At 42.2% G+C, this 27,173-nt stretch overlaps 3 protein-coding genes and 1 long non-coding RNA gene across 6 annotated transcripts in view; 1 reads left to right on the top strand and 3 right to left on the bottom strand.

Annotated features, from left to right (window-relative positions):
* The window catches only part of LOC125884012 (ladderlectin-like), a 95,772-nt gene that overhangs the window by 4,868 nt on the left and 63,731 nt on the right, over window positions 1-27,173 (bottom strand). The window contains exons 4-5 of the mRNA XM_049568711.1: window positions 627-733; window positions 342-476 (exon numbers count right to left, since the gene is read on the bottom strand). Of these exons, the coding sequence (XP_049424668.1) occupies window positions 342-476; window positions 627-733 (242 nt within the window). The remainder of the gene's footprint in view (window positions 1-341; window positions 477-626; window positions 734-27,173) is intronic.
* Window positions 1-27,173, bottom strand: part of LOC125884011 (type-2 ice-structuring protein-like) — a 121,057-nt gene that overhangs the window by 42,177 nt on the left and 51,707 nt on the right. The gene's annotated exons all lie outside the window — the stretch shown is intronic.
* Window positions 8,182-8,937, top strand: LOC125884016 (uncharacterized). The gene is made up of 4 exons (XR_007448631.1): window positions 8,182-8,282; window positions 8,396-8,446; window positions 8,524-8,632; window positions 8,802-8,937. It is a non-coding gene; the product is annotated as an uncharacterized LOC125884016 (long non-coding RNA).
* LOC125884014 (ladderlectin-like) lies at window positions 22,817-26,347 on the bottom strand. Its single transcript, XM_049568713.1, has 6 exons — window positions 26,270-26,347; window positions 26,096-26,167; window positions 25,415-25,521; window positions 25,113-25,247; window positions 24,293-24,404; window positions 22,817-23,215 (listed from the first exon to the last, which is right to left on the bottom strand). The coding sequence occupies exons 2-6, from the start codon at window positions 26,154-26,156 to the stop codon at window positions 23,145-23,147; spliced, it is 486 nt and encodes a 161-aa protein (XP_049424670.1). The 5' UTR covers window positions 26,157-26,167; window positions 26,270-26,347; the 3' UTR covers window positions 22,817-23,144.

Genomic DNA, 27,173 nt, shown 5'->3' with positions numbered 1-27,173 from the left:
GAAAGAATGGGGGAGTGAGAGTTCAAAAAAAGAGAAATTTATAAAAGCAGAATTTAAGAAAAACAAGAATATAAATATGAATAAGAAACTATACAAAGGCAATTAAAGCCAAAATTCCAAGACACATGTGCCCACAGTACCCTGTACATACTGTCTCAAGTGAAGTGACATAGTGGTGTGATTAGTCACTGCAAAGTCACAAAAGTATAGTTCATGTAAGAGTAATGTGATACCATCAACAGTATTGTAACAGCATTAACTAGAATATAATATAATTCATCATTAAATAGATATTATATGTATTTGTTGTGCAATATTTCCAAGTTGTGCAATGAAAATACCTCTTGTGCATCAGTGCCTCCAATCCATGCCGGGTCGTTCTTATGAGTGACTTGAGAAATCAGCCTCTGAATATCAAAGTATTGCTGGCTGTTGTGAACAGATGCAAGGTTTCCACCCAGGGACTGACAGTGTCTCTACAGTGGAGACAAACAGAGAGACAGATGGACAGAGAGGAGTTGTCAAGGAAAGTAAGAATGAAGACCCCAGGTCACCAAATGTCCATGTGTATGCAAACAAAATGAGCTTGTTGTAAAAGCCTCCTGAGTCAAAGGCACCAACATTACCTCAGCTCCAGCCCAGCTCATAAGTGTTGGAACATAGTGGTAACAGCGACCACCTAAGAAAGACCAGTCCGAGGAACAATCTGTCGATCTCTTGACCAGGGGAATCTCTGTGGAGAACCATTAGAGTTTGGTTAATGTGGGGTCTCCAGGGAAAGTCTCCATACTATATTAAATAGATTCATTTTCATGGCACGAAGAAGCTACAACATGACATAACATTACATGACACAACATAAATATAATAAACGTGAGTTAACATAACACAATATTACGTAACAAGACAAAATAACAATACATCATCAATTCATATATATGTAATATAATATACAACATAAACATAAAAAATTGCAACAGAATACAAACATTGGAATACATAACATAGCCCTATATGAGTAATAAAAAGCAATATAAGGTAATAGGATATAAAATAAGATAAAGTTACATTAGCATCTGACACAAAGCTTTTATCAGGAGAAACTGCTCATTGACATTAAACACAGGTGAAGTCATCACAGCAGAGCATCATAACAACCACATTCTGCTGAAGTGAAAATCTTAAAGCCACTCACTTGTTTCCTCTGGAGGAGCTGGAAAGTTTGACTCTGCAGTTATTGACTTGGACTGTTTGTGTTTATTAACATACCGTATGTATTATACTCACCAGCAGCTCTGGTCAGAACCATCATGGCACAAACAAGTGCAGACACAATCAGCATCTTCATGGTGACGATGACTACGAGAGACAGACGTGTTAGTGAGACTTGTTTAGGGAACAGCTGTACTGACTGTCAGTCCTGTGAATAAAAGTCAGAAGATGATAAAGTTTGGTGCAAACCTGCTGCAAGACTTTCTTCTCTTCTTCTCTTCTCTTCTCTTCTCTTCTCTTCTCTTCTCTTCTCTTCTCTTCTCTTCTCTTCTCTTCTTCTTTTCTCTTCTCTTTGGAGTGTCTGTAACTTCAGCGGACCCTGTGAGGATGTGCGGATGAAGATGATGACCAGTTCTTATATACTGTGCAGACAAAGATTAAAGTATTTACCTAAGATGTTGTCTTAATAAGTGTCATTCCTTCCTTGGAAATTCTCTCAATGCTTCAGTGCAAAGCCAGCTAACAGATACAAAACAATCAAACAAGTCAGCCATATCAAGACACGCCATGATACCACAAAGTGTCAGGGCCATATCCAAGGCTTATTACTGGTTTAGTGGAACAGATGTAAAATAACTCACAGGAAACAATGACAATATCATCATATGTCAAATTTACATTCAAATGAAGAACAAATTTTAACTGAATGTCCAAAAAACAGCAACAGAAAATACAAATTAATGTCCGTTTCCATCCATTAGTGTTGTGTGAATATAAGAGGTTGGTTAGTTTGACTCACAGGATGTAGACTGTGGTTATCAGCCTGCCATTAGCTGCCTGACAGAATTCACTTCACATTCTATTTGCATGTTACTGTTCTCAAAATCCTCATCACTATATGAAACAACAATAACCTCTGAGCTAACAACCTACACACCAGTGACGGCCAAATGAAGTCTCATGAACTATTTTCTTTATTTTCTGAGCTCACTAGATGGCGCCATCTTCAGCAAAGGGTTGAAAGCACACTGAACTGCAGTCTGAAGTCATCAAATACTGCTGCTTTGTCACTGATTTCGGCATCAGACGCCGACACCAAAGGCTACCTATACGGCAGGTGGGAGGGTGGTGGATGAATCCAACAAACCCGCACTTTCACCTGGGAGGCCAGTTTTTGCCTCCTGTTGAGCCAAACCTTGATGCTCTTTTTAAACCTAAACATGTGCTTTGGTTGACATCCCCTTTCACAACATCAACAGCAGATGCCAAAGGATACCTAGCTCATAATATATAGATGTAAAAGTCCACTGACAAAACGCCATACGTGACGACTTGGGATGAGGATGTGTTCCATTCCTTGAAGCGTGATGACCTGATGAACACAAGCTATATTCACAGAGCTGTCACTTTCTGTTTAAGAGCTCCACCCTGCATTGGAAAAGCCAGTGGTTAAAACAGCCAAAAAGCAAACAGAACAACGGCCAAGCATCAGGAGGAAGAAAACACTGAATTCATCAGGAGAGGCCGTGTGTAAAAAAAAAAAGTGTGTAAAAAACAAATAAAAAACAATTTGTTCTGTGTTAAAAGTTACAGACAGGAAAACTCATCCCTGATTTAATATTCACAAACTTCCTGCAGTTATTGTGTTAAATATTTTGGTTAATTGTACAGTTGTTATGTTGTTGTTAAACATTGAATATAATAAGAAATATCCATTAATATGTCACTTAGTCAGGGGTGGTTCAGTTTACTCAATGATAGAAAAGAAGTCCCTGATGGAAAAGGTTGGGAACGCTGGGGTTAGATGGCCAAAGCAACTTCTTCTGATTCTGGTTCACAGCCTCCACTTCCTCTGCTCTGTTTACCGGTGTATTACAGCCATGTGTCAAGCACAGTGTAGGCTGCCAGCTTCCAATGAAACTATGCTTTGCATATATTCACTTGTTTGCTCAAAACCTCATTTACATTTCTTTTTATCAATATTTCAAAAGTGTGTTTAAAGTCAACAGCTGAATGGAAACATGACAGCTGTGAGCAGTTTCCATTAGGACTGCTTTCTATGGAAAAAAAAGTATTTTAAAAGGATGCCAGCATGTCTGTGTATCATCTGGATTAACAGAGATGGAAGTGCTCTTGTTTGTGGTTCTGAGTCCCAAACATAACACTGTTTGTCATGGGGTGGCAGCAGAAATTTCAGCGATCACAAACCTGACGCTTGACACAACTGAAGGAATGTGAGAAGTTGTTTTTGTGTAATTCTGGTGATGTTCGGTGGCATCAAGGTGCAGATGTGCAGAACTGTGTCGGTGTGCAGGGTGTAGCTGATAAAGGGTGCTGATGATATTTACTCTGTGCAAACAAAAGTTAAAATATTAAACAAGGATGTTGTCTCAATGGGTTTCATCTCCTCTTTGAAAATGTTGTCAAATCTTCAGTGCACAGCCAGGGAACAGATCCAAAACAATCAAACAAGTGTCAGGACATTACCACCATCATACCACAAAGTGTAGTGTCAGGGCCATATCCAAGGCTCATTAGTGGTTAAGTTGAACAGATGTAAAACTACATACAAGAAACAATGGCAGTATCATCATTAGTCAAGTTCACATTCAAACACAGAGCAAATTTGAACTGAATGGCCAAAAAAATACAGCAACAGAAAATACAAATTAATGTCCGTTTCCCTCCTCCGAGAACCGTCACCTTATCGTGGTGGAGGAGTTTGAGTGCCCTAATGACCCTAGGAGCTATGCTGTTGGGGGCATTTTGCCCCTGGTAGGGTTTCCCATGGCAGATTGGTTCTGGGCGAAGGGTCAGACGAATAACGGTTCAGAAGACCCTTCATGATGGAGACAATCAAGGACACGTGTACCCGGCCCGGAGGGTTACCGGGGCCCCTCCCTGGAGCCAGGCCTGGGGTTGGGGTCCGTGGGTGAGCGCCTGGTGGTCGGGCCTTCGCCCATGGGGTCTGGCCGGGCCCAGCCCGAACCGGCTACATGGGCTCGTCCCCCTGCAGGCCCACCACCCGTAGAGGGATCCAGAAGGGTTCGGTGCAATGTGGATTGGGCAGCAGACCAAGGCGGGGGCCTTGGCGGTCCAATCCTCGGTTACAGAAGTTGGCTCTTGGGACATGGAATGTCACCTCTCTGGCGGGGAAGGAGCCGGAGCTTGTGGAAGAGGTTGAGCTTTACCGGCTAGATATAGTCGGCCTCACCTCGACACATAGCTCCGGGTCTGGAACCCTAGTCCTTGAGAGGGGTTGGACTCTCTCCTTCATTGGAGTTACTCCAGGTGAGAGGCGGAGGGCCGGGGTGGGCTTTCTGATAGCCCCCAGACTCTCTGCCTGTACGTTGGGGTTTACCCCGGTGGACGAAAGGGTTGCTTCCCTGCGCCTTCGGGTCGGGGAACGGGTCCTGACTGTTGTCTGTGCTTATGCACCGAACAACAGTTCAGAGTACCCGCCGTTTTTGGAGTCCCTGGGACGGGTGCTGGACAGTGCCCCAACCGGGGACTCCATTGTTCTGCTGGGGGACTTCAACGCTCACGTGGGCAATGACAGCGGGACCTGGCGGGGCGTGATTGGGAGGAACGGCCTGCCCGATCTGAACCTGAGTGGTGTTCAGTTATTGGACTTCTGTGTGGGTCGCAGTTTGGCCATAACTAACACCATGTTCAAACATAAGGATGTCCATCGGTGCACGTGGCACCAGGACAGCCTAGGTTGCAGGTCAATGATCGACTTTGTAGTTGTATCATTTGACCTGCGGCCATATGTTCTGGACACTCGGGTGAAGAGAGGAGCAGAGCTGTCAACTGATCACCACCTGGTGGTGAGTTGGATCAGATGGTGGGGGAAGATGCCGCGCGGACCTGGCAGGCCCAAACGAACAGTGAGGGTCTGCTGGGAACGCCTGGCGGAAGAACCTGTCCAGATGATCTTCAACTCCCACCTCCGGGAGAGCTTCAACCGCGTCCCGAGGGCGGAGGGGGACATTGAGTCCGAATGGGCCTTGTTCCGCTCTGCCATTGTCAAAACTCTGGCGTGGGAGGAGTTCGGTGAGGCCATGGAGGAAGACTATCGATCGGCTCCAATGAGGTTCTGGTAAACCGTCCGGTGCCTCGGGGGGGAAGGCGGCAACTTCCTCACACTGTTTACAGTGGGGGCGGGGAGCTGCTGATGTCAATTGGGGACATTGTCGGGCAGTGGAAGGAATACTTTGAGGAGCTCCTCAATCCCACCAACACGTATTCCAGTGAGGAAACAGAGACGAGGGTCTCGGGGGCGGGTTGTCCAATTTCTGGGGCAGAAGTTGCTGAGGTAGTGAAACAACTCCGAAGCAGCGGAGCCCCGGGGTGGATGAGATTCGTCCTGGATATCTCAAGGCTCTGGATGTTGTAGGGCTGTCCTGGCTGACACGCCTCTGCAACATTGCATGGACATCGGGGGCAGTGTCTCTGGAGTGGCAGACCGGGGTGGTGGTCCCCATTTTCAAGAAAGGGGACCAGAGGGTGTGTTCCAACTACAGGGGGATCACACTCCTCAGCCTGCCCGGTAAGGTCTACTCCAGGGTGCTGGAGAAGAGGGTCTGGTCGATAGTTGAACCTCGGATTGAGGAGGAGCAATGTGGTTTTCATCCCGGACGTGGAACCGTGGACCAGCTCTTCACCCTCGTCGGGGTGCTGGAGGGGGCATGGGAGTTTGCCCAACCAGTCCACATGTGTTTTGTGGATTTGGAGAAGGCTTACGACCGTGTCCCCAGGGGCATCCTATGGGGGGTGCTCCGGGAGTATGGGGTTGGTGCCCCTTGTTAAGGGCCATCCAGTCCCTGTACCGAAGGAGCATGAGTCTGGTTCGTGTGGCTGGCAGTAAGTCGGACCTGTTCCCGGTGAGGGCTGGACTCCGCCAGGGCTGCCCTTTGTCACCGGTTCTGTTCATAACTTTTATGGACAGAATTTCTAGACGCAGCCGAGTGGCGGAGGGTGTCAGGTTCGGTGACGGGATGATCTCGTCCCTGCTTTTTGTGGATGACGTGGTCCTCCTAGCTCCATCGAACAGTGACCTCCAGCTCTCGCTGGGGCGGTTCGCAGCCGAGTGTGAAGCGGCTGGGATGAGAATCAGCACCTCCAAGTCTGAGGCCATTGTCCTCAGCCGGAAAAGGGTAGATTGCCCACTCCAGGTCAGGGGGGAAGTCCTTCCTCAGGTGGAGGAGTTTAAGTATCTCGGGGTCTTGTTCACGAGTGAGGGTAGGATGGAGCGGGAGATTGACAGGCGGATTGGGGCGGCGTCAGCAGTGATGCAGGCACTTAACCGGTCCGTTGTGGTGAAGAGGGAGCTTAGCCAGAAAGCAAAGCTCTCGATTTACCGGTCGATCCAGTCCAACCCTCACCTATGGTCACGAGTTCTGGGTAGTGACCGAAAGAATGAGATCGCGAATACAAGCGGCCGAAATGAGTTTCCTCCGCAGGGTGGCTGGGCTCAGCCTTAGGGATAGGGTGAGGAGCTCAGACATCCGGGAGGGACTCGGAGTAGAGCTGCTGCTCCTCCACATCGAGAGGAGCCAGTTGAGGTGGTTCGGGCATCTGGTAAGGATGCCTTCCGGACGCCTCCCTTGGGAGGCGTTTCGGGCATGTCCAACCGGGAGGAGACCTCGGGGCCGCCCCAGAACACGCTGGAGGGATTACATCACCCGGCTGGCCTGGGAACGCCTCGGGGTTCCCGCGGAGGAGCTGACGGAAGTGGCTGGGTAGAGGACTGTCTGGGCTTCTTTGCTGAGGCTGCTGCCCCCGCGACCCGGACCCGGATAAGCGGAGGACGACGAGTGCGAATGTCCGTTTCCATCCATTAATGTTACGTGACACTGCTGCACGGGAGACAGGTCTGTGTTTTCTGATGGAGGTGGTGAAGTTGATGGTTCTGGTTTGTGAGGTAGATTGGGTTGTCTGTATCTACAGGTCACAGAGTAAAGGGATCAGTCCTCACCTTTTTCTTTTCAGATGTTAAAGTGTGCAAGACACTGAACCCCTGCTGAGGAAGAAAAGAGAAAGAGAGATAGAATAAGTTACTTATAAGCTGTTTACATGACTAATGAAAATGAATACTCTCCTATTACTCAGGTTTACATGTCCTTATCACATGCCTTTATCACATCAATCACGTTGCATCTTGGCATCAAAACAGGATTTTTTTTTAAAGTTTCCTACCTGTAGTGGACCTGTGGGACCGTGCGAGCACAGCCTCTCCCTTTCAATTCTTCAGCCATCTTCTTGAAAAGCTCAGTGTTGTGATATTTGCATATATCCAAGAACCTGCTCATATCCAAGTCTTTTATAATGTTATAAAGTAGGTGTGTTTATTCTTCCTACCAGAAATATGGGCTTTTCTTTTGGCAATGCATTTCCACACTAACCTTGGAAACTGTTGGTTTGTTAGCCGACAACAGGCCGTGTGTCACAAACTGCAGTAAAAATCCCAACTGAGATGCATATTCTGAATGTGCTGTTTACATGTCCAAAGAATACTCTTAAAACCTGAATAACAGCAGCAAATCCCACATGTCTGAATCGGAAAATGCTTAATCTGAAAAGTCACCAAATTTGCAATCTCTAAGAGGATATTCTGTTTACATGACCCGCATCAAGTTCAAAATATTCTCGCATTCCAAATAATAGTGGAATTTTAGTAAGCATGTAAATGTACCCAGTGTCTTCCATATTTGCCAAATTTAAAGGATGCCTTCCATTTTGTCAAAGCGAAACAAGTTGTCCTGTGGTATTAATTGTAATTTAAGACAAGTCCTAAAATGTTTAGCTGTATCTGTTAATATTAGCCGTTTATATTTAACTGCTTACAGCTTGCAGGTGGCAAACTGTCACCCTTCAAGCCTCCAAAGTAAATGGGAGACTGAGAGGTGATGCCAGTTGATGCACTGACCAGCTGTGAATCTAATCTAATTCTCATTTTTCTTTGTTGAAGGTAATTATCAACTTTGAGATCTGCATCATCTCCACGATGAAGACGCTGACTGTGTTTGCACTTCTTTGTGCTATGATGACATTGACCACAGCTGCTGGTGAGTGTTAACAATGTGTGTGTGAGCAAAACGACAAACATAAATTCTGTGCATCTGTTTATATCCAGCGATGCAATGGAAATAATCACTAACTGCTGTGTTTAACTGTTCAGCTCTGTCCGAGGTGAAGGATGAACACGGGACAGTGGAAGTCATTCAAGAAGGTGAATACAAATTTCCTAACTGCTTTACACTTTGTCTGGAGACTCAATATTACCTCATCTCTATTTGTCTTCCTCAGGAGAGATCACATCATTGAGAGATCAGCGTCTTGCCCCGGCGGTTGGAATCTGATTAATGGCCGCTGTTTCTTCTTTGTTCCACGATCCATGTCTTGGGCTCGAGCTGAGGTATAAGATGATTTGGATTTGTTGCAGAATGCCTCTAAATTAAGTTTATTCTGTTTGTTTGCACTTTTACACTTGGTAACTTGGCATTTTCTAGTAGCTTTGGTGTTTTATTATTACTCATGTTTTCTTTCTGGGCAGCTATGTTTTACCTTTTTTCTCTCCTCTGTAGTTAAACTGCCAGTCCATGGGTGCAAACCTTGCGTCTGTACATCTAGCTGAGGAGTATCATGGGATTAAAAAGATGATAGAAGATAAAACTCATGGGCATCCACAGACATGGCTTGGAGGCTCTGATGCTTAAGAGGTATGTCATGCATCATTCCACAATTTATTGACTTTGAATGTTCGTTCTCTAAATCGAGATCCCATTACAACAAAGAGAAGGGCACTTATTGCATGGGTTGTCCTGCCTCACATTATAAGTCATAGACCAAAAGCAAAAGTGCAGACAGGCTATTTATAATTTTAGAGTAAATAACAGCAGAATTCCTAAAGTCAGTGGAAGATATAAAGGGCTGGATAGAAACCTCTGTGATGACGATGGTGTGCGAGATGAGTATCATATTCAGTTTGAATGTCAGAATGTAAGCTTAGGGTGTTTTCACATTAGGACTTTTTAAACAAACTAAACTCAGTCCTCTTAAAGTGCACCAAAAAGTGGACCGACAGAAAAGGGACTCAGTTCTTTTTGTGTTCACATTGTCAGTTCATTTGAAAAAGGACTCTTTCTGGTCAACTTCAGCTCTCATGGTTCCTCAGTCCTCTTTCTATTCACACTATAGCCTGTATACAGTATATAGTTACATACTTTTGTTTTCACTGCAGCGCTGTTACGTATGACACCCCTCGCTTTCAGATGAACTTAAAATTGAAGGAAACCCGTCATGTTTCTGTGCACTGTAGACTGTTGCCAGTTGATGTATTCTACATCCCACATCTGGAGACGTGCAGTATCTTCTGTGGACCAAACCACTCCTGGTCCTGCGTCCTTGCAAGTGTAGCAGCATAGAGGTGTTTATCCTTTGTGATTTGCTACTGTTTATAATGAGCGCCGCTGGTGGCCGCTGATGAGGTGGGCCAGTATAAAAGCGGCAGTCCACCCACCAGTTCTTCCTTTGTGCCTCCGTCACCTCTGCGTCACTTCCGGGTCAGCGGTCATTTGATCCGACAGGTATGGCTCCACGCTGCTTCACCTTGCTGGTTGTTTGTGTCTCTCAGTGTGCTTAAGGCATTGGTGTTGTGTTGTAGGGTGACTGCCTGTGTGCTGCTCCAGCCCCCCTGTATGCGCTGCTGCGTGTGTCTGTGGTAGGTGTCCTCTCTCTCTGCGGTATGGCTGATGCTGGCCGGTGGCTAATGCTAGTGTGGTCACAGGTAAATGCTGGTGGCTGCCAGGGGTCCTCTCTCCCTCCCTCCTCTCGTGAGTGTGTGTGTGTGTGTCCATTGCTGCTAAAAAGGTATGTATGTGTAGCATAACGTGCACCGCTTAATCATCAGTGTACTTAATATTGCTAATAGTATTTTTCTTGATTAGGAATTACTATAACCAGCTTATTGGGGCGCTGCTGTTTTGTCTCCACTGCGTCTGCGGCTTGTCTCTGCTGCGGCTTCGCTTTTATGGCACGGCGCCACGCAGCGGTCTTATAAACCGCTTTGTGGCTCTGCTTCAACAAAATAGACCCTTGGTGACTGTTTCAACGTCCGGTGCGGGCAGTTGCTCGGCTGCACACCGGGGCACAGTTGTCTATTTATATGGAATGCATGTGTGAAAGCGTGGGTTTACACCATCATTTTTGGTTATTTGTATTGGTTTATTTGTATGTTTTGTTTGGGTTGAACTTGATTCGGTCTGTTTGTGTAACTCATTTGCTAATTAATTGAATTAATTTGAAAGGTCTTTTATGCAATTAGGAAATTGTTTTGCTTTTCTGTTCTTTAGCCTTATTTTCTTTTTTTGTTTGGGCTATATTTGTTTGAATCCGAATTGGGTAGTTATTGGTTCATATATTTTGTTAAGTTTAAGTTTGTGCCCTGCCCCTTTAATTATAATTTTGTTAGATTTTGACTTGTGTTTTTGTTGCAACCCCACTAATTTGTTTTATCTTCCCCTCTTTTCAGTGGCTGGAGGCCGGTGGTGGCAGTGTTGGTGATCTGGTGTTGGCACCCTTCTGTCTTGTCTGTTGTGTTCCTGGGAATGGGTTACTTCACTGAGTGTGTGTCTGCCACATGTGTCCGGTGATATAAGTTGATTTCTGTTTTTTTTGGTGGATCCTTCCCCTGCACTAGGCCCCGTCTATCAATTAGGCCTCAGCCCTGATCAGTTTCCTTTTCCCCTCCCTGCGTGACATTTTTAATTACGGTTTTTATCCAATTTGTTTAATAAAGTGTATTTTTATCAATTGGAACCACGTCTCACGCCTCTTGAGTAAACGTACCTGTGTGCCTTGTATTGCAAAAATAATTCTCTGGGTGAAATTCCCAGGGTGGCGTTGTTGACAACCTTAGCTTTACTATCCTTACTCCTCCTCGCCAAACAAGTGTTACAGGTTGACGTGGTTTCGCCAGGTTTCACCAAGTGTCCCAGTGCAGCAGCATGTGATCTAGAGAGCTGAATACAGTGGCAAAGAGCAAAGTCAACCTGGAGCACTTTGTGTTCACAAGGCACAGATTAAGTAAACTGCACCATGGACTTGAAGCAACACAAATGGATGGAAGCGGACATTAATGTGTATTTTCTTTAGCTGATTTTTTTTGGACATTCAGTTCAAATTTGCTCTGTGTTTGAATGTAAACTTGACTAATGATGATACTGCCATTGTTTCTTGTATGTAATTTTATAGCTGTATCCAATGAGCCTTGGATATGGCCCTGACACTACACTTCGTGGTATGATGGTGGTAATGTCCTGACACTTTTTTAATTGTTTTGGATCTGTTCCCTGGCTTTACACAGAAGCTTTGACAACATTTTGAAAGAGGAGATGAAACCCACTGAGACAACATCCTTGTTTAATATTTTAACCTTTGTTTGCACAGAGTAAATATCATCAGCACCCCTTATCAGTTACACCCTGCACACCGACACAGTTCTGCACCTTGATGCCACCGAACGTCACCGGAATTACACAAAAACAACTTCTCACATTCCTTCAGTTGTGTCAAGCGTCAGGTTTGTGATCACTGAAATTTCTGCTGCCACCCCATGACAAACAGTGTTATGTTTGGGACTCAAAACTACAAACAGCAGCACTTCCATCTCTGTTAATCCAGATGATACACAGACATGCTGGCATCCTTTTAAAATACTTTTTTCTCAATAGAAAGCAGTCCTAATGGAAACTGCTCACAGCTGTCATGTTTCCATTCAGCTGTCGACTTTAAACACACTTTTGAAATACTGATAAAAAGAAATGTAAATTAGGTTTTGAGCAAACGAATATATAAGCATATAAGTATAGTGTAATTGTAAGCTGGCAGCCTATACTACGCTTCACACATGGCTGTAACACACCGGTAAACAGAGTAGAGGAAGTGGAGGCTGTGAACCAGAATCAGAAGAAGTTGCTTTGGCCATCTAACCCCGGCGTTCCCAACCTTTTCCATCAGGGACTTCTTTTCTATCATTGAGTAAACTGAACCACCCCTGACTAAGTGACATATTTATGGATATTTCTTATTATATTCAGTGTTTAACAACAACATAACAACTGTACAATTAACCAAAATACTGAACACAATAACTGCAGGAAGTTTGTGAATATTAAATCAGGGATGAGTTTTCCTGTCTGTAATTTTTAACACAGAACAGATTGTTTTTTATTTCATTTTTTACACACTTTATCGGCCTTCATTTCAGTGTTTTCTTCCTCCTGATGCTTGGCCGTTGTTCTGTTTGCTTTTTGGTTGTTTTAACCACCGGCTTTTCCAATGCAGGGTGGAGCTCTCTGTCAGAAAGTGACAGCTCTGTGAATATAGCTTGTGTTCATCAGGTCATCACGCTTCAAGGAATGGAACACATCCTCATCCCAAATCGTCACGTATGGCGTTTTGTCAGTGGACTTTTACGTCTACATATTATGAGCTAGGTATCCTTTGGCATCTGCTGTTGATGTTACGAAAGGGGATGTCAACCAAAGCACGTTTAGGTTTAAAAAGAGCATCAAGATTTGGCTCAACAGGAGGCAAAAACTGGCCTCCTGGGTGAAAGTGCGGGTCGGCAACGATGACTACTTTGATACTAAAAAAAACTTAAAAACATGATTATTCTCAGGCAAAGTATGGATTCTGATGCACAATACAGCACTCAGGCAGTCAGGGATGTATTGCTTTCAAGTATCTGCTGTTGCTTCAACTGCTGATGGTGTTGATAAGCAGCCAAATCAGCAACCAAACTGCACTGATTAAAGCAACACAATGGAGGATTGCGCTTTTTCCTCACAGGTCCCCCTACAGACAATAAACGGTATTGTCTGTTACAACTGTCGGAAAAATCTTTATGTACGTGCATTTGTTGACAAGCCAATGATACTGGTCAGCTTCCTGAAGCTGGCCGTGTAATGCGCAACAACATAGCCTGGCAAAGGCAAGACACTGACACTGAGATGGCGGACGCTGAGTGGACGCAGGCAGGCAGGTCCGGCGCTTCAGAGCTCTTGCTACAAAAAGCAACAAACTTTGTACCGCCATCTCTGCTTTTTATTCTTTTTGTGAGTTTACTTTTACTTCTGTGCCCGCTATGTCTGCACTTTCTGTCCAAAAGTTATGATCTGGCCTACTCTCCAGCCAAGGGCAGCCAGCACCTATTGTTTACAAGATTCATGAACGCTAACCGAGCAAGAACGCCACCAGGTAAGCACCAACCTACAAAGGCACCCGGCCGTCTCATGGGGCTTGTGCATCTCACGGTCATTCTCCTTCTGGCTGGAGATGTAGAAATAAACCCTGGTCCCTGGTCATATCTAACCCGGAGACACAACACCCGGCCCAACTGACTCGGCTAGCCCAACCATGGCTAATGTTAGCACAACCGCAGCAACAAGCCATGTTAGTCTGGCTCGCTGCACCAGTAACTGTGCTACATCTTCTACATCAGCTAACATTACCACAGCAACTCACCTGGACTCCACCCTCATTCCCTGGGCACCTGCTACCGCTGCCACTATGGCCAGCCTGGTCCTCACCGCTGCGGGGAGATCACTTATTGTTGCTGTCCAGGTCGCCAGCTTGCTTACCATTACTCAGGCCTGAGCGGCAGCTAACACAGCCTCCATCCTCCATCTCCTCCACTGAGCCGCTAACCAGCGGTAGCCTAGCAGCGGCAGCAACAGCAGCGGCAGCAGGACCCTCTCCAGTGGTTGGGCACCCACAGCCTACAGCTGTAGTATGTCTGAGCTATGTAGGAACAACAGCCTTCTAAACTCCTCCAGAACCTGGATTATAAGTGAACAGACAAATGAGAGGCCACTCGGAAGGTCAAATGTTTACGACCCTGCCCCTGATCTCATCCCAGTCTTGATGAATGCTCCCTCCAGACATTCGCTTGCCAAGAGGGGTAAAAAGGTTGCTTGAGACCCCTCTAGGTCCCAGATGTCGATTAACGTCTTAAAAGAATTAAGCTTGGGGCGACACGACTTGATTAACGACCAGACCAGGGTTGTTAACTATGCTATGAAGTTCACCACATCCTGTCCCCTCTTACCACCCCGGGGAATCACACCATCTAATTCACAACTGGGTGAGGAGGACACTGAACAGATGTTAATGTCATAAATTAAGTAAACCAAATTTCTGTTGTAACAGACTTGAAATGTCTCTTGGAAGTGAAATTGTACATTTTTTTCATGTTCTCATGTGCATAATCCTTGTTTGTTAGCTGAATGATATATTTATTTTAATCCTGTGGGCCAAAGTATTAGCGAATTATGAGTTCCGGTTTTTAATCCCTCATTTAACATGGAGCCATCCTGCCATTTTGTGACGATAGTTAAGGAGGGTTCCCTTAAGGAATCCCATATTATATTTAGAGTTTAGAGTTATAGTTGGATTGATTAAGGTACACCTCAGGTATATTATACCTGAGGTGATGAAGCCAGCCGATTTCACCATTTTTATACGCGTTAATAGTTACGGGGTGCCCTTTGTAAAGTGGCTCGCGCTGAAAGTAACATCAACATTTTGCCACATTTAGCTTCAAACAATGTTTAAAAAAGTGTTGTGAATTTTACTACATTTACAGCAATATTTGTTAACTTAGAAATATATGAAATAGTTAAATCTAAATATTAAATCTAAATGTTAAATCTAAATATTAAATCTAAATCTAAATGTTAAATCTAAATATTAAATATAAATCTAAATGTTAAATGTTAAATCTAAATGTTCTGGGTGAAACTAAAGGTTTAGCTAATATGCAAATTCACACCGCCTGTCACCGGAAGTACTAAAATAAAAGCTCGAGATGGTCAGACTGTGTTTATAGAATCAAATGACGAATTAAAACCAACTTATCGGGGGAAATGAACACTTGAACATACATTAGCGTGATAATAACTACCTAAAATCACAAAAAACATGTTTGGAGAAAGTTTATTAGTCGTGAACTTTGAGTTGTTAACGTTAGTGTCCCTTTGGAGGGAATCGGCTGGTTGTTTACAAATACTTCCGGGTAGAAAACCAGCAGAGTTTAGCTAAATATATGTGTGTGCATATCTCACATTTTTCACGTCACTATATCACCATTTAGACTAATCTGATGTTTGTAAAGTCAGTAAACACAGTGATTGAACACACATTCCTATTTCTGTGTGCACCCTTTGAAATTAATAACATGGTTATCGTAGATTAGCTGGGCTAACCGTTAGCCGTTAGCCCCGTTAACGGTGTCTGTAACGTTAATAACTCAAAAAACAGTCCGTGAAAAAAAAAAAAAAATTTCCAGTGGATGTCTTAGTTACAACATGATTGAGCTAGCAAAGCAGTTTTGTGTTGCTACATGTGGTATTTATTCAGTTTTGGGAAATCACGATGTCTAGCAAGCATCAGTGGCTGCAGCTGACAGGGTCAGCTAACATCAGGACGTCATCGGTTAAAATCCTCCCGTTGTCGGATACGACATGAAACTACTCCAGTTAGCTCAATCATGTTGTAACGAAGACATCCGCTGGAAAAAAATATTTTTTTCACGGACCGTTCACAGAGTTAATGAATCATTACAGACACCGCTAACGGGGCTAACGGGGCTAACAGCTAACGGTTTTCTAATGGGTTTTCTACCCGGACGTATTTGTAAACAACACAGCAATTCCCAAAGGGACACTAACAACTCAAAGTATACATCAAATAAAGTTTCTCCAAACACGTTTCTTGTTATTTTAGGTAGTTATTACCACGCTAATGTATGTTCAAGTGTTCATTTCCCCCGATAAGTTGGTTTTAATTCGTTATTTGATTCTATAAACACAGTCTGACCATCTCAAGCTTTTATTTTGGTACTTCCGGTGACAGGCGGTGTGAATTTGCATATTAGCTAAATATTTAGTTTCACCCAGAACATTTAGATTTAACATTTCACATTTAGATTTAGATTTAGCATTTAGATTTAGATTTAACATTTAGATTTAGATTTAGCATTTAGATTTAACATTTCACATTTAGATTTAGATTTAACATTTAGATTTAGCATTTAGCATTTAGATTTAGATTTAATATTTAGATTTAACATTTAACATTTAGGTGCCACATTTAATATTTAGATTTAACTATTTAATATATTTCTAAGTTAACAAATATTGCTGTAAATGTGGTAAAAGGTGATGTTAAAAAATTCACAACACTTTTTTAAACATTGTTTGAAGCTAAATGTGGCAAAATGTTGATGTTATTTTCAGCGTCAGCCACTTTACAAACGGCACCCCATAAATAATAACTTTGATAATAATATCGAACGGCCGGCGAGATTGTTTTCAACTTTATGATAAGCGAGTAATCATAACAAATCAGACGAGCGACTATTCGACTGGCCTCTCCACCCAAGTTTCATCAGAGCCAGCAGCTGCCAGGCACTTGTCACAGTGGTTCTTTTGCCAAACTCAGAGACTTTCTACAGCTTAGGAGGACCAACGTTAGAGGGCCACCTGAAGGACGTCACAGTCAGGCTCAACCGCTCCTCCACCACTGTGTTCCAGCCAGTGTCATTCTGCTGGGAAGTCTGGGAGCTGCAAAGCGACAGTCCGGGGTCCTCAGGACAAATGTCTGCCTGATTCAACACTGCTAAGAAAGTAGGCAAAGAATTTCCCTCACCTGGTGCAGCCGCTGTGTTGTGGTAAGTTGATGTTGAATATGAGATTTAATTATTCTGACCTTAATTTAGGTTTCCTTAGGTAAATGTTTTTGGGCATCCCTGCGTCCCCAGTTTATTATTTATTTGTGTCATTATCATCCTCATTCATTTAATCAGTTGTTACACATTTAGCCTAAATAAATCTTCATTTATTGCCAAGTCGTTGTCTGTGTATATTCCTTTTGAGCTGGAAGATCACTGTATGACGAATTCATAACCCAGATATTGAGATCGATTCATTATTTATAAGTGTACTGATGAATTAATAACTAATTGGTTTCCAGAGTTATTCATTTGATTAGTTGCTTCCCTCATTAGAAGGGTGGTGCCCCAAACTTTATTACAAGTGCAAACATTCTCTAAAAGGTATTGTTCCTACAGCTGTTTGTCTGAATTTTTTTATCAATAGTTTTAATTATAAAACTGATTTTTATTACTTGGAAAAATTATCAGTATATTTGTCAGCTGCAATCAGTTTAAGAAAATTTTGGACAACTGAAATTCTACTTTTAATTCAACCAGCTGATTGGTTGATGAGAAAAAAATATCTTCATGTTATCTCTGGATGAACTAAATCTACCTGGCAGTGTTGTGTGTCATCCAAAGCATTTTTTGAAGCTGCGACCAGCAGCTCTATCTCACTCCACAGTTTTTGCCCTAGGAGGCTGAAACTTGAATTCATGCTTGTTTTTTCTGAGACTGGCGCTGTAATGAGACTCAGGAGTGCAGAGGCATAAAAAGAGGTAAAGAGAGAGATAAAGGGAAGCAAACCTGCTGGTGGATTATCTTCTCTTCTTCCTTCTCAGTGTCAGCCTGAGCGTAGATGTTCAAAAACCAAAGACCAGCTCTATCCATCAGTCATAAAATATGTTTAAAGTACATTGTTATGGAGGGATGGGTACTTCCTGGATATTACTGGCTGGCTGGCTCAAAAATGGACCTTGGACTTATTTTTTGGAGTTTTATTTGAAATGCAATGCACAACATGTAACATTAACATATTAACAGTAACTGACTTTTTCAATGTTTGTCTCTGCCTTTTCCCTTCTTGTCACAATAGGAGTTATAATGTTAATGGGCATCCAGTCAGTTAGCTAGTCAGTAGCACCTTGGCTTTAAAATTAACACATGCACATGACACAACAGCTAGCTTCTCTCATTCCAATTCAAATGCAGGACAGTGGTACTGACCACCTGTAACATTTCCTGCTGTATTTCTGTTGTTAAAATATTACGTTTCAACAAAGTACTATATGGTTTTGACACTTTTGACATACAGTAAAAAAAAAATTGAAAAAGAATCTCTCAAATTTTAGGGGTGCTGGGATTCAAAATGGGCTAAAAATGCCTATGACCCACCCTATAGAGACTTTCCAGCTCCTTGTATTACACTGTTCCAATGGTGTATGATACCCATGTGGTGTCCAGCCGCGTTATGAACTGATATTGTCCAACCGCATATCATACTGTCATGATAGGTGCCATCCATGAAAGGTAGCTTTTGGTTTCTGACGCCAAAATCGCAGACAAAGCAGCAGTATTTGATGACTTCAGACTGCAGTTCAGTGTGCTTTCAACCCTTGGTTGAAAAGGGCGCCATCTAGTGGGTTCAGAAAATAAAGAAAATGGTTCTTGAGACTTTGTTTGGCCGTCACTTGTGTGTAGGTTGTTAGCTTGGAGGTTATTGTTGTTTCATGTAGTGATGGGGATTTTGAAAACGGTAACACAAATAGAATGTGAGGTGAGCTCTGTCTGAAATAGGCAGCTAATGGCAGGCTGATAACCACAGTCTACATCCTGTGAGTCAAACTAACCAATTTCTTATATTCACGTAACACGAATGGATGGAAACGGACATTAATTTGTATTTTCTTTTGCTGTTTTTTGGACATTCAGTTAAAATTTGCTCTATGTTTGAATGTAACTTGACTAATGATGATACTGTGATTGCTTCCTGTGTGTTGTTTTACATCTGTTCCACTTAACCACTAATGAGCCTTGGATATGGCCCTGACACTACACTTTGTGGTATGATGGTGGTAATCTCCTTGTTTGATTGTTTTATTAAATATTTTTAACCTTTGTTTGCACAGAGTAAATATCATCAGCACCCTTTATCAGCTACGCCCTGCACACCAACACAGTTCTGCACATCTGCACCTTGATGCCACCAAACAGCTCCACAGGAGGGGTCAAAGGGTCAGTTCACCAGAATTGCACAAAAACAACTTCTCACATTCCTTCAGTTGTGTCAAGCGTCAGGTTTGTGATCGCTGAAATTTCTGCTGCCACCCCATGACAAACAGTGTTATGTTTGGGACTCAGAACTACAAACAGCAGCACTTCCATCTCTGTTAATCCAGATGATACACAGACATGCTGGCATCCTTTTATTTATTTTTTTTCCATAGAAAGCAGTCCTAATGGAAACTGCTCACAGCTGTCATGTTTCCATTCAACTGTCGATTTTAAACAAACTTTTGAAATATTGCTAAAAAGAAATGTAAATAGGTTTTGAGCAAACAACTGAATGTAGGGGAAATACCTTTTTGAGAATGTTTGCACTCGTAATAAAGTTTGGGGCACCACCCTCTTAATGTGGGAAGCGACTAATCAAATTAATAACTCCATAAACCAATTATTAATTCGTCAACACGCTTATCAATAATAAATCAATCTCAGTATCTGGGTTATGAACTCTCCATACAGGGATCTTAGTTCCTGCCCAAAAGGAATATACACAGACAACAACTTGGCGATAAATAAAGATTTATTTAGGCTAAATGTGTAACAACTGATTAAATGAACAAAATCAACAGTATATATATATATATATATATATATATATATATATAGGTTATAGATGGATTGAAATGGGAAGTAACACTCGTGTCAGTTCTTTAGTTTGGCGGTAGTGAGAGAGTATGTGACTATAGATAAATTGGGAATGCAGGGATGTGCAAAATATTTATCTAAGGAATCCTAAATTAAGATTAAGATAATTAAACCTCCTATTCGACATCACCGAACGGCTGGCAGCTGCTGGATCTGATGAATCTTTGGGTGAAGAGGCAGGTCGAACAGGCGCTTGTCTACTTTGTTATAATTACTCACTTATTATAAAAATGAAAGCAATCTCATTGGCCGTACCATATTGCTATCAAAGTTATTATTAATGCGCATAAAAATGTTGAAAACACTGGAGATAAAAGAAAACTGGAGAAGCAAAATTTAAAAGTTTAAAATAACTTTGATCGTGAGCACAAAAGAGTTACACGAGTATAAAAGCATAAGAAAAACGTAAGAAAGAAAAAGAAGAGTGGCAAAAAGGAAGAGAGACAAAAAAAGAAAAGAAGAAGAGATCAAAAAAGAAGAGAGAGAGAGATGTGCCAAGCACACTTGTTTTTATCCGGCCAAAGTGGGCAGGTTCGTTAAGGCGGTCTCTTAGTTGTAAAATAGGCTTATTACTGTTTTTTAAAGGGAACTTAATGCTTTTTATTTTACGCGATCATATACTTTGACATGTTACGCGTGATAGGCACGTACTCTTCACATTATGGTCAAAATCGGTTCTTAAGATCCAATTAAAATGAATACAATTATTATACCGTGTGTATCAGCAGAGTACACATATAGACTGCTTCAAATACACACACTCTAGACTAACCTATAGTTGCAACATATGATGAAAACAAAATGAGGAAGCACATATTCATGAAAACAGGTTGATTAATAAATCCTACTATATTTTAACTCTAAATATAGAATGGGGTCCTTATGGGAACCCACTTTAACTCCACCACAAAATGGCAGTATGGCTCCATGTTAAATGAGGGATTAAAATCTTTATTTCACAATTCCCTTAATTTTTGCCTTACGAAAATAAGAAAAGCATCATTCAACTAACAAACAAGGATTATGCACATTTACAATGTTATAACATAGATAAAATGTATAATTTCACTTCCAACAGACATATCAGGTTTGTCACACAGAAACATTTGGTAAGAGAGGGGAGGGCGTGATTTCCCGGGGTGATGCGAGGGGACACATCTTAGAAAGCATTGTCTTAAGATCCTAGCTTGGGTCGTTAATCAAACGTGTTGCGTTGCCCCCAGGGTGGATCCTTTTAAAAGATGACATTTGGAACTTTGGGGGGATCTCAAGTGAACTTTTTACCTCTTTTTGGCCTAAAGATGGCTGAAAGAAGTGTTTGTTAAGACTGGGGCGATACAGGGGTTGAGTCCTAAACATTTGACCCTCCGGTGGCTTCTTGTCGTCTGTTCATTGATAATAATGGTTCAAGGGAAGTCCAGAAAGGGGTCAAAGGCTTCATTGGAAGTTGGCGGCCTATACTTCGCTTCACATATGGCTGTAATACACCGGTAAACAGAGTAGAGGACGTGGAGGTTGCGAACTGGAATCAGAAGAAGTTGCTTTGGCCATCTAACCCCGGCGTTCCCAACCTTTTCCATCAGGGACTTCTTTTCTATCATTGAGTAAACTGAACCACCCCTGACTAAGTGACATATTTATGGATATTTCTTATTATATTCAGTGTTTAACAATAACATAACAACTGTACAATTAACCAAAGTACTGAACACAATAACTGCAGGAAGTTTGTGAATATTAAATCAGGGATGAGTTTTCCTGTCTGTAACACTGTTTTTTATTTGTTTTTTTACAGTCATACCCACTTTATCCGCCTCTCCTGATAAATTCAGTGTTTTCTTCCTCTTGATGCTTGGCCATTGTTCTGTTTGCTTTTTGGATGTTTTGACCACGTACTTTTCCAATGCAGGGCGGAGCTCTTAAACAGAAAGCTCACAGCTCTGTGAATTTCGCTTGTGTTCATCAGGTCATCATGATGTACTTCTCCTGTAAGATTTCTTTTAAGTTTGTGTCTTTGATCATAATGTAACTTGGAAATATTAATATAATTTCATTTAGTTTTCCTCACAGAAATGAATGAAATCCTTACATAAAGGCCTACTGTATGTTTTTTGAGTTTTCTTACACCCCTTAAAATCGAGATTCTGTAAGTCTTGTCTTGATCAGCATTCACACCTAAGTCAAACGTCTCTGCAGTAGTAACAGGTATTTATCGGCTCCAGCTTCAATCGGCACTGATGGAAACACCCAGGTAAACACGTTAATTTTAGTCCCTGAACCGGCAAGATGCAACAACACACCACCACAAAACACTGTTCGTCTCCGCCCAAGCAGCACTCAAACATTAATTCACATGAGTCTGCACCGAGTTTGAAAGACAGACTAAATAAATAAGAGATTTATAATGAAAAGTAATCATTGTAAAGTTTTCTCAGGCCTCCATGCTGCTTTCTGCTGTTCACTAACCTGTTGTCCGGCATGTTTGTGAAGTCACACGTGACAAATAAAATCCCCACAAACAGAAAGGCATACTCGTCTGCTGCAGAGCTGTGTACACAGTGCTGGTCTACTGGCAATGCGAGAGGAGTCTATAGCCTATTTTTGCTGGGTTTTCCAGTGTTTACAAAAAACAAAACGTGTACACACTCTAATTTTGATGGAAAAGAGGTATTAGTTAGGTATTGACCTCTGCAGGAATCAGCACCAGTTGGTGGCAGCAGTGACTTCAACTAAATGGTGACACATTGTTGCAAACAGGAAGCTCTTTGAACGTTTAGGATGATGTAGCATTAGTGCTGTTTCCTTTTTTCTGTTGGTGACGGACAAAAGGAGGCTACAAAGGTGAGTGCAACACCCCACATGTCATTTTGTGTTATTTAGTGCTTCACTCTGAGGTGTATAAGGTGCAGTGTGTACAGCCACGCTGCAGTAATAGATAGATTTATGACAGACCAGTTTGTTTGGATGCTTGAGCCTTTAATTTTGCATAAGACAAGAAAGAAGAGTTTACTTTGCAGAATATATGTAGATTTGTGCTAAAAGCATTCTTTTCATAACACATTCAGTCTGCTCTCATTAAAGGCACAAGGCCTCAGAGACAGTCCAGCTCCTGTTTATGTCACTTGTCGCTTCATTCCTTCAGTAGCATTACAGCGATAGCAAAGACAAACTCAGCTCACATGTGAGACTGAGGGTGTAAAGAAAGATGTATATGAAAGCATGCGCACAACACAAGTGTTTGTGCTTTTAATGGGTTCTTCATGTCTCTGTGTCAGACCTGGAATCAGCATCTCTCCCTGACACAGACAGACGGTAACTGGCGGGTGCATCGGAGGTCATCCCAGCACTTCTTAGCTGCAAGAAAAAAAATAAAGAGTTGTTGAGTCAGTGAATGTGACACAAACAAAAACCTCAGACTGTTGATGTGATCAGTGACTCCTAACTGATTCATCATGAATAATTTGAACAATAAAAACTGAACTTCATTAATTGGAGAGGGCTGCTGTCAGACAAAGAAAATCTTGGTCAACTAAACTCATCTTATTCTTCAGCCAGCTGATTGGTCGCTGGGAAGAAAATCTTCATGTTATCTCTAGATGAACTAAATCTACCTGGCAGTGTTGTGTGTCATCCAAAGCATTTTGAAGCTGCGACCAGCAGCTCTATCTCGCTCTGTCGGTTTCACAAAATGTCTCCACTGTTTGGTGGTCACAGTTTTTGCCCTAGCAGGCTGAAATTCGGTGTGGAGGTCGCAGCTATTGTGAATTCATGCTTGTTTTTTCTGAGGCCAGCGCTGTAATGAGACTCAGGAGTGCTGTGTGTTTACACTCTGCTACAAACCTCAGTGTCATTATGAGGCCCTGAGCGTCTTCACTTTTCTTCACTAAGCCATGCATGTTGCTGTTTTCTGTCTGGTCACAGAGATTTGAAAAATGTTTAACTTTGGGTAAAACGCTGCCCTCATCACTTTTTACCATGGACTGTAGAAGGACTGGACGTAGCTACAGTGATGTCACCCATTTGTTTGTGGTTTTGAAGCCTCATGTTTGACACATCAGCCATCACCATCTTGGTTTTTTGGAGCCAGAGATGAACATAGTTGGGCAAGAGGCTGGTGCTGTGTGAGTGAGGGGTAGGTGGATCTGACTGAGAGGCCGAGGACACTATCAGCAGACAGTCTGTCACTCAAAGTGGTCGGCTCTTAATGATGTGGCTATTGCTGGCACAGAGCCATAAAAATGCTTTGGTCGACACACAGTCTTATGACAGTAACACCAGTGACTGTCCGACCAATGAGAATTTGGAGGGACAAGAGCACATCAACCAACTGACCAGAAGATGTCAGCATGATATATTTCTGAGTTAACTCACTGTATTCCTTCCTATTTTATCATTAGCATCACGGCTACAGTTAGCACTATGTTGTTTTACCTGAGTAATTCATCTGCAGACAATGCTGCCTGCCGCCCTGGTTATTAGGCTCTCCATCACACCATCTCCGGTAGTTGAAAGATGTGCCATCACTCCAGTACCAGAAACGTTCCTGGAAGAAAGAGTAAAACAAAGTATTACATAAAATTAAAGGAGGAAAATGTGGGAAAAAAGTTGTTTTTTAAAAGAACATTAAAAAAAGATTCTCTACACCCTGTGCCCACAGTACCCTGTACATACTGTCTCAAGTGAAGTGACATAGTGGTGTGATTAGTCACTGCAAAGTCACAAAAGTATAGTTCATGTAAGAGTAATGTGATACCATCTTTTATAACAGCTTGACCATAATGATAAATGATAGTAATGATAGTGTTTGCTCACATTAAACTGAAATATAATAGATATATAATGTCGTATGAAATGTAATTAAACACTATAACATGTTGACACAATGTGGTACAATATGTTAATATGTTAAACTAGTCCAAACCCACTGAGTGCACAGTTGCCCACGTACAGTTTCACATGGTGTGTGTTTGGGATACAGGTCATGGGAAACTGCAGATTAAATAGTCAACTGAACCCATTAAGAAGAGCAATGTATTCAGACAGAGTTCACATCCTCCCATGACCCTCTACCACTGTGCCAATTTTCACATGGATTGACCAAGTCAGTGAGGAGAAAAACGTGGAACACACACACACACATACACACACACACACACACACAGACAGAGTTTTTGTCATTATATAGTAAGATATAGTAAGATATGTATTTGGTGTGCAATATTTCCAAGTTGTGCAATGATGAATAAAATACCTCTACTGCATCAGAGCCTCCAATCCAAGTCGGTTTTTTCAAATTAGTGGCTCTGAAAATCACATCCTGAATGGCCTGATACTCCTCGATGTTGTGAACAGACGCAAGGTTTCCACCCAGGGACTGACAGTTTCTCTACAGTGGAGACAAACAGAGAGACAGATGGACAGAGAGCAGTTGTCAAGGAAAGTTAGATTGAAGACACCAAGTCAGCAGAAGACCCCAGGTCACCAAATGTCCATGTGTATGAAACAAAATGAGCTTGTTGTAAAAGCCTCCTGAGTCAAAGTCACCAACATTACCTCAGCTCTAGCCCAGCTCATACGTGTTGGAATGTAGCGGTAACAGCGACCATTGAAGGAATACCAGCCCAAGATACCACCTGTCCACGTCTTGACCGGGCGACTCTCTGTGGAGAACCATTAGAGTTTGGTTAATGTGGGGTCTCCAGGGAAAGTCTCCATACTATATTAAATAGATTCATTTTGATGGCACGAAGAAGCCACAACATGACATAACATTACATGACACAACATAAATATAACATACGTGAATTAACATAACACAATATTACTTAACAAGACAAAATAACCATACATCATCAATTCATATATATGTAATATAATATATAACATAAACATAACAAAATTGCAACAGAATACAAACACTGGAATACATAACACAGCCCTATATGAGTAATAAAAAGCAATATAAGGTAATAGGATATAAAATAAGATAAAGTTACATTAGCATCTGACACAAAGCTTTTATCAGGAGAAACTGCTCATTGACATTAAACACAGGTGAAGTCATCACAGCAGAGCATCATAACAACCACATTCTGCTGAAGTGAAAATCTTAACGCCACTCACCTGTTTCATCTGGAGGAGTTTCCTCTGGAGGAGCTGGAAAGTTTGACACTGCAGTTATTGACTTGGACTGTTTGTGTTTATTAACATGTGTACCGTATGTATTACACTCACCAGCCGCTCTGGTCAGAACCATCATGGCACAAACAAGTGCAGACACAGTCAGCATCTTCATGGTGACGGTGACTACGAGAGACAGACGTGTTACTGAGACTTGTTTAGGGAACAGCCGTACTGACTGTCAGTCCTGTGAATAAAAGTCAGAAGATGATAAAGTTTGGTGCAAACCTGCTGCAGCACTTTCTTCTCTTCTTCTTGTCTTCTCTTCGCAGTGTCTGTAGATTCAGCGGACCCTGTGAGGAGGTGCTGATTGAGAGGATGACCAGTTGTTATATGCAGCCACTTATCTTAACATCTCTCAAAAACAGGGAACTGAAGGGAAATATGTGTCTGTTCTCATGAACAGAGGCAACATTTTCAGAATACTCAGAAACTTATCAGTTAAGAAACATGCACGTGTCAAACCGCACAGTGTTTTCTGCTGTGCTGTCGTCCTTGCTGGGGTCACCACTGCACTTTGACACTGTCATGTTCCGTTTATTATTTTGTGTCTACTTACATGCAGACAATTTGATTCACCTTTGAAAGTGTTTGATGTAATGGAAAGGTATGCAGCAGCTGGGCTAGTTAACATACAGTAACACATACGGAGCAAAGGAGGTCCCACGGTGGCCCTGAGAGCTCAACACACTGCAGAGACTCAAAACAAGCAAACTATTAAAACATCTTCACCAAGTAGACAACACAGACACAGCATTTAGAAAAAAACACTGCAAACAGAGAAACACACTGCTAATAGCCTACAACCAAGGGGTAACCTCCGAGGCTGAAACACGTAGCCCAATCCCATTTCTACCCCTTAAATCTTACACTTGGTATTGAGTGCCCTTGTTTGCGAGATAACCCTTGATGAGGGAAGTGAGAAATATTAAGGTACCATATTAAACTATGTTGTCGGAAAAGGGGTCAAATAACATTCAAAAGTTACACTAAATTTTGGCAAGTAGAAAAGGGAAAATTACCATTTCTCAAAATGGTGAATTTAAATATTTCTGAATGCTGTGGTCCCAAACAGTCTTGGAATTACCTAAATTGAGTTTGACCATAAAACAGAGTTGACAGTGATTTACTC

The sequence above is a fragment of the Epinephelus fuscoguttatus genome, linkage group LG23, assembly GCF_011397635.1.
Source record: "Epinephelus fuscoguttatus linkage group LG23, E.fuscoguttatus.final_Chr_v1".
In the NCBI taxonomy this organism is placed as follows: Eukaryota; Metazoa; Chordata; class Actinopteri; order Perciformes; family Serranidae; genus Epinephelus; species Epinephelus fuscoguttatus.
This window is presented reverse-complemented; position numbering and strand designations above follow the sequence as displayed.

Excerpts from the sequence above, each read along its gene's own strand:
- LOC125884014 (XM_049568713.1), bottom strand. The coding sequence starts at position 26,156 with ATGAAGATGCTGACTGTGTCTGCACTTGTTTGTGCCATGATGGTTCTG. Across the intron at positions 25,522-26,095 it reads GGTTCTGACCAGAGCGGCTG|AGAGTCGCCCGGTCAAGACG; the intron begins GTGAGTGTAATA and ends GGTTCTCCACAG. Across the intron at positions 25,248-25,414 it reads TGAGCTGGGCTAGAGCTGAG|AGAAACTGTCAGTCCCTGGG; the intron begins GTAATGTTGGTG and ends TCTCCACTGTAG.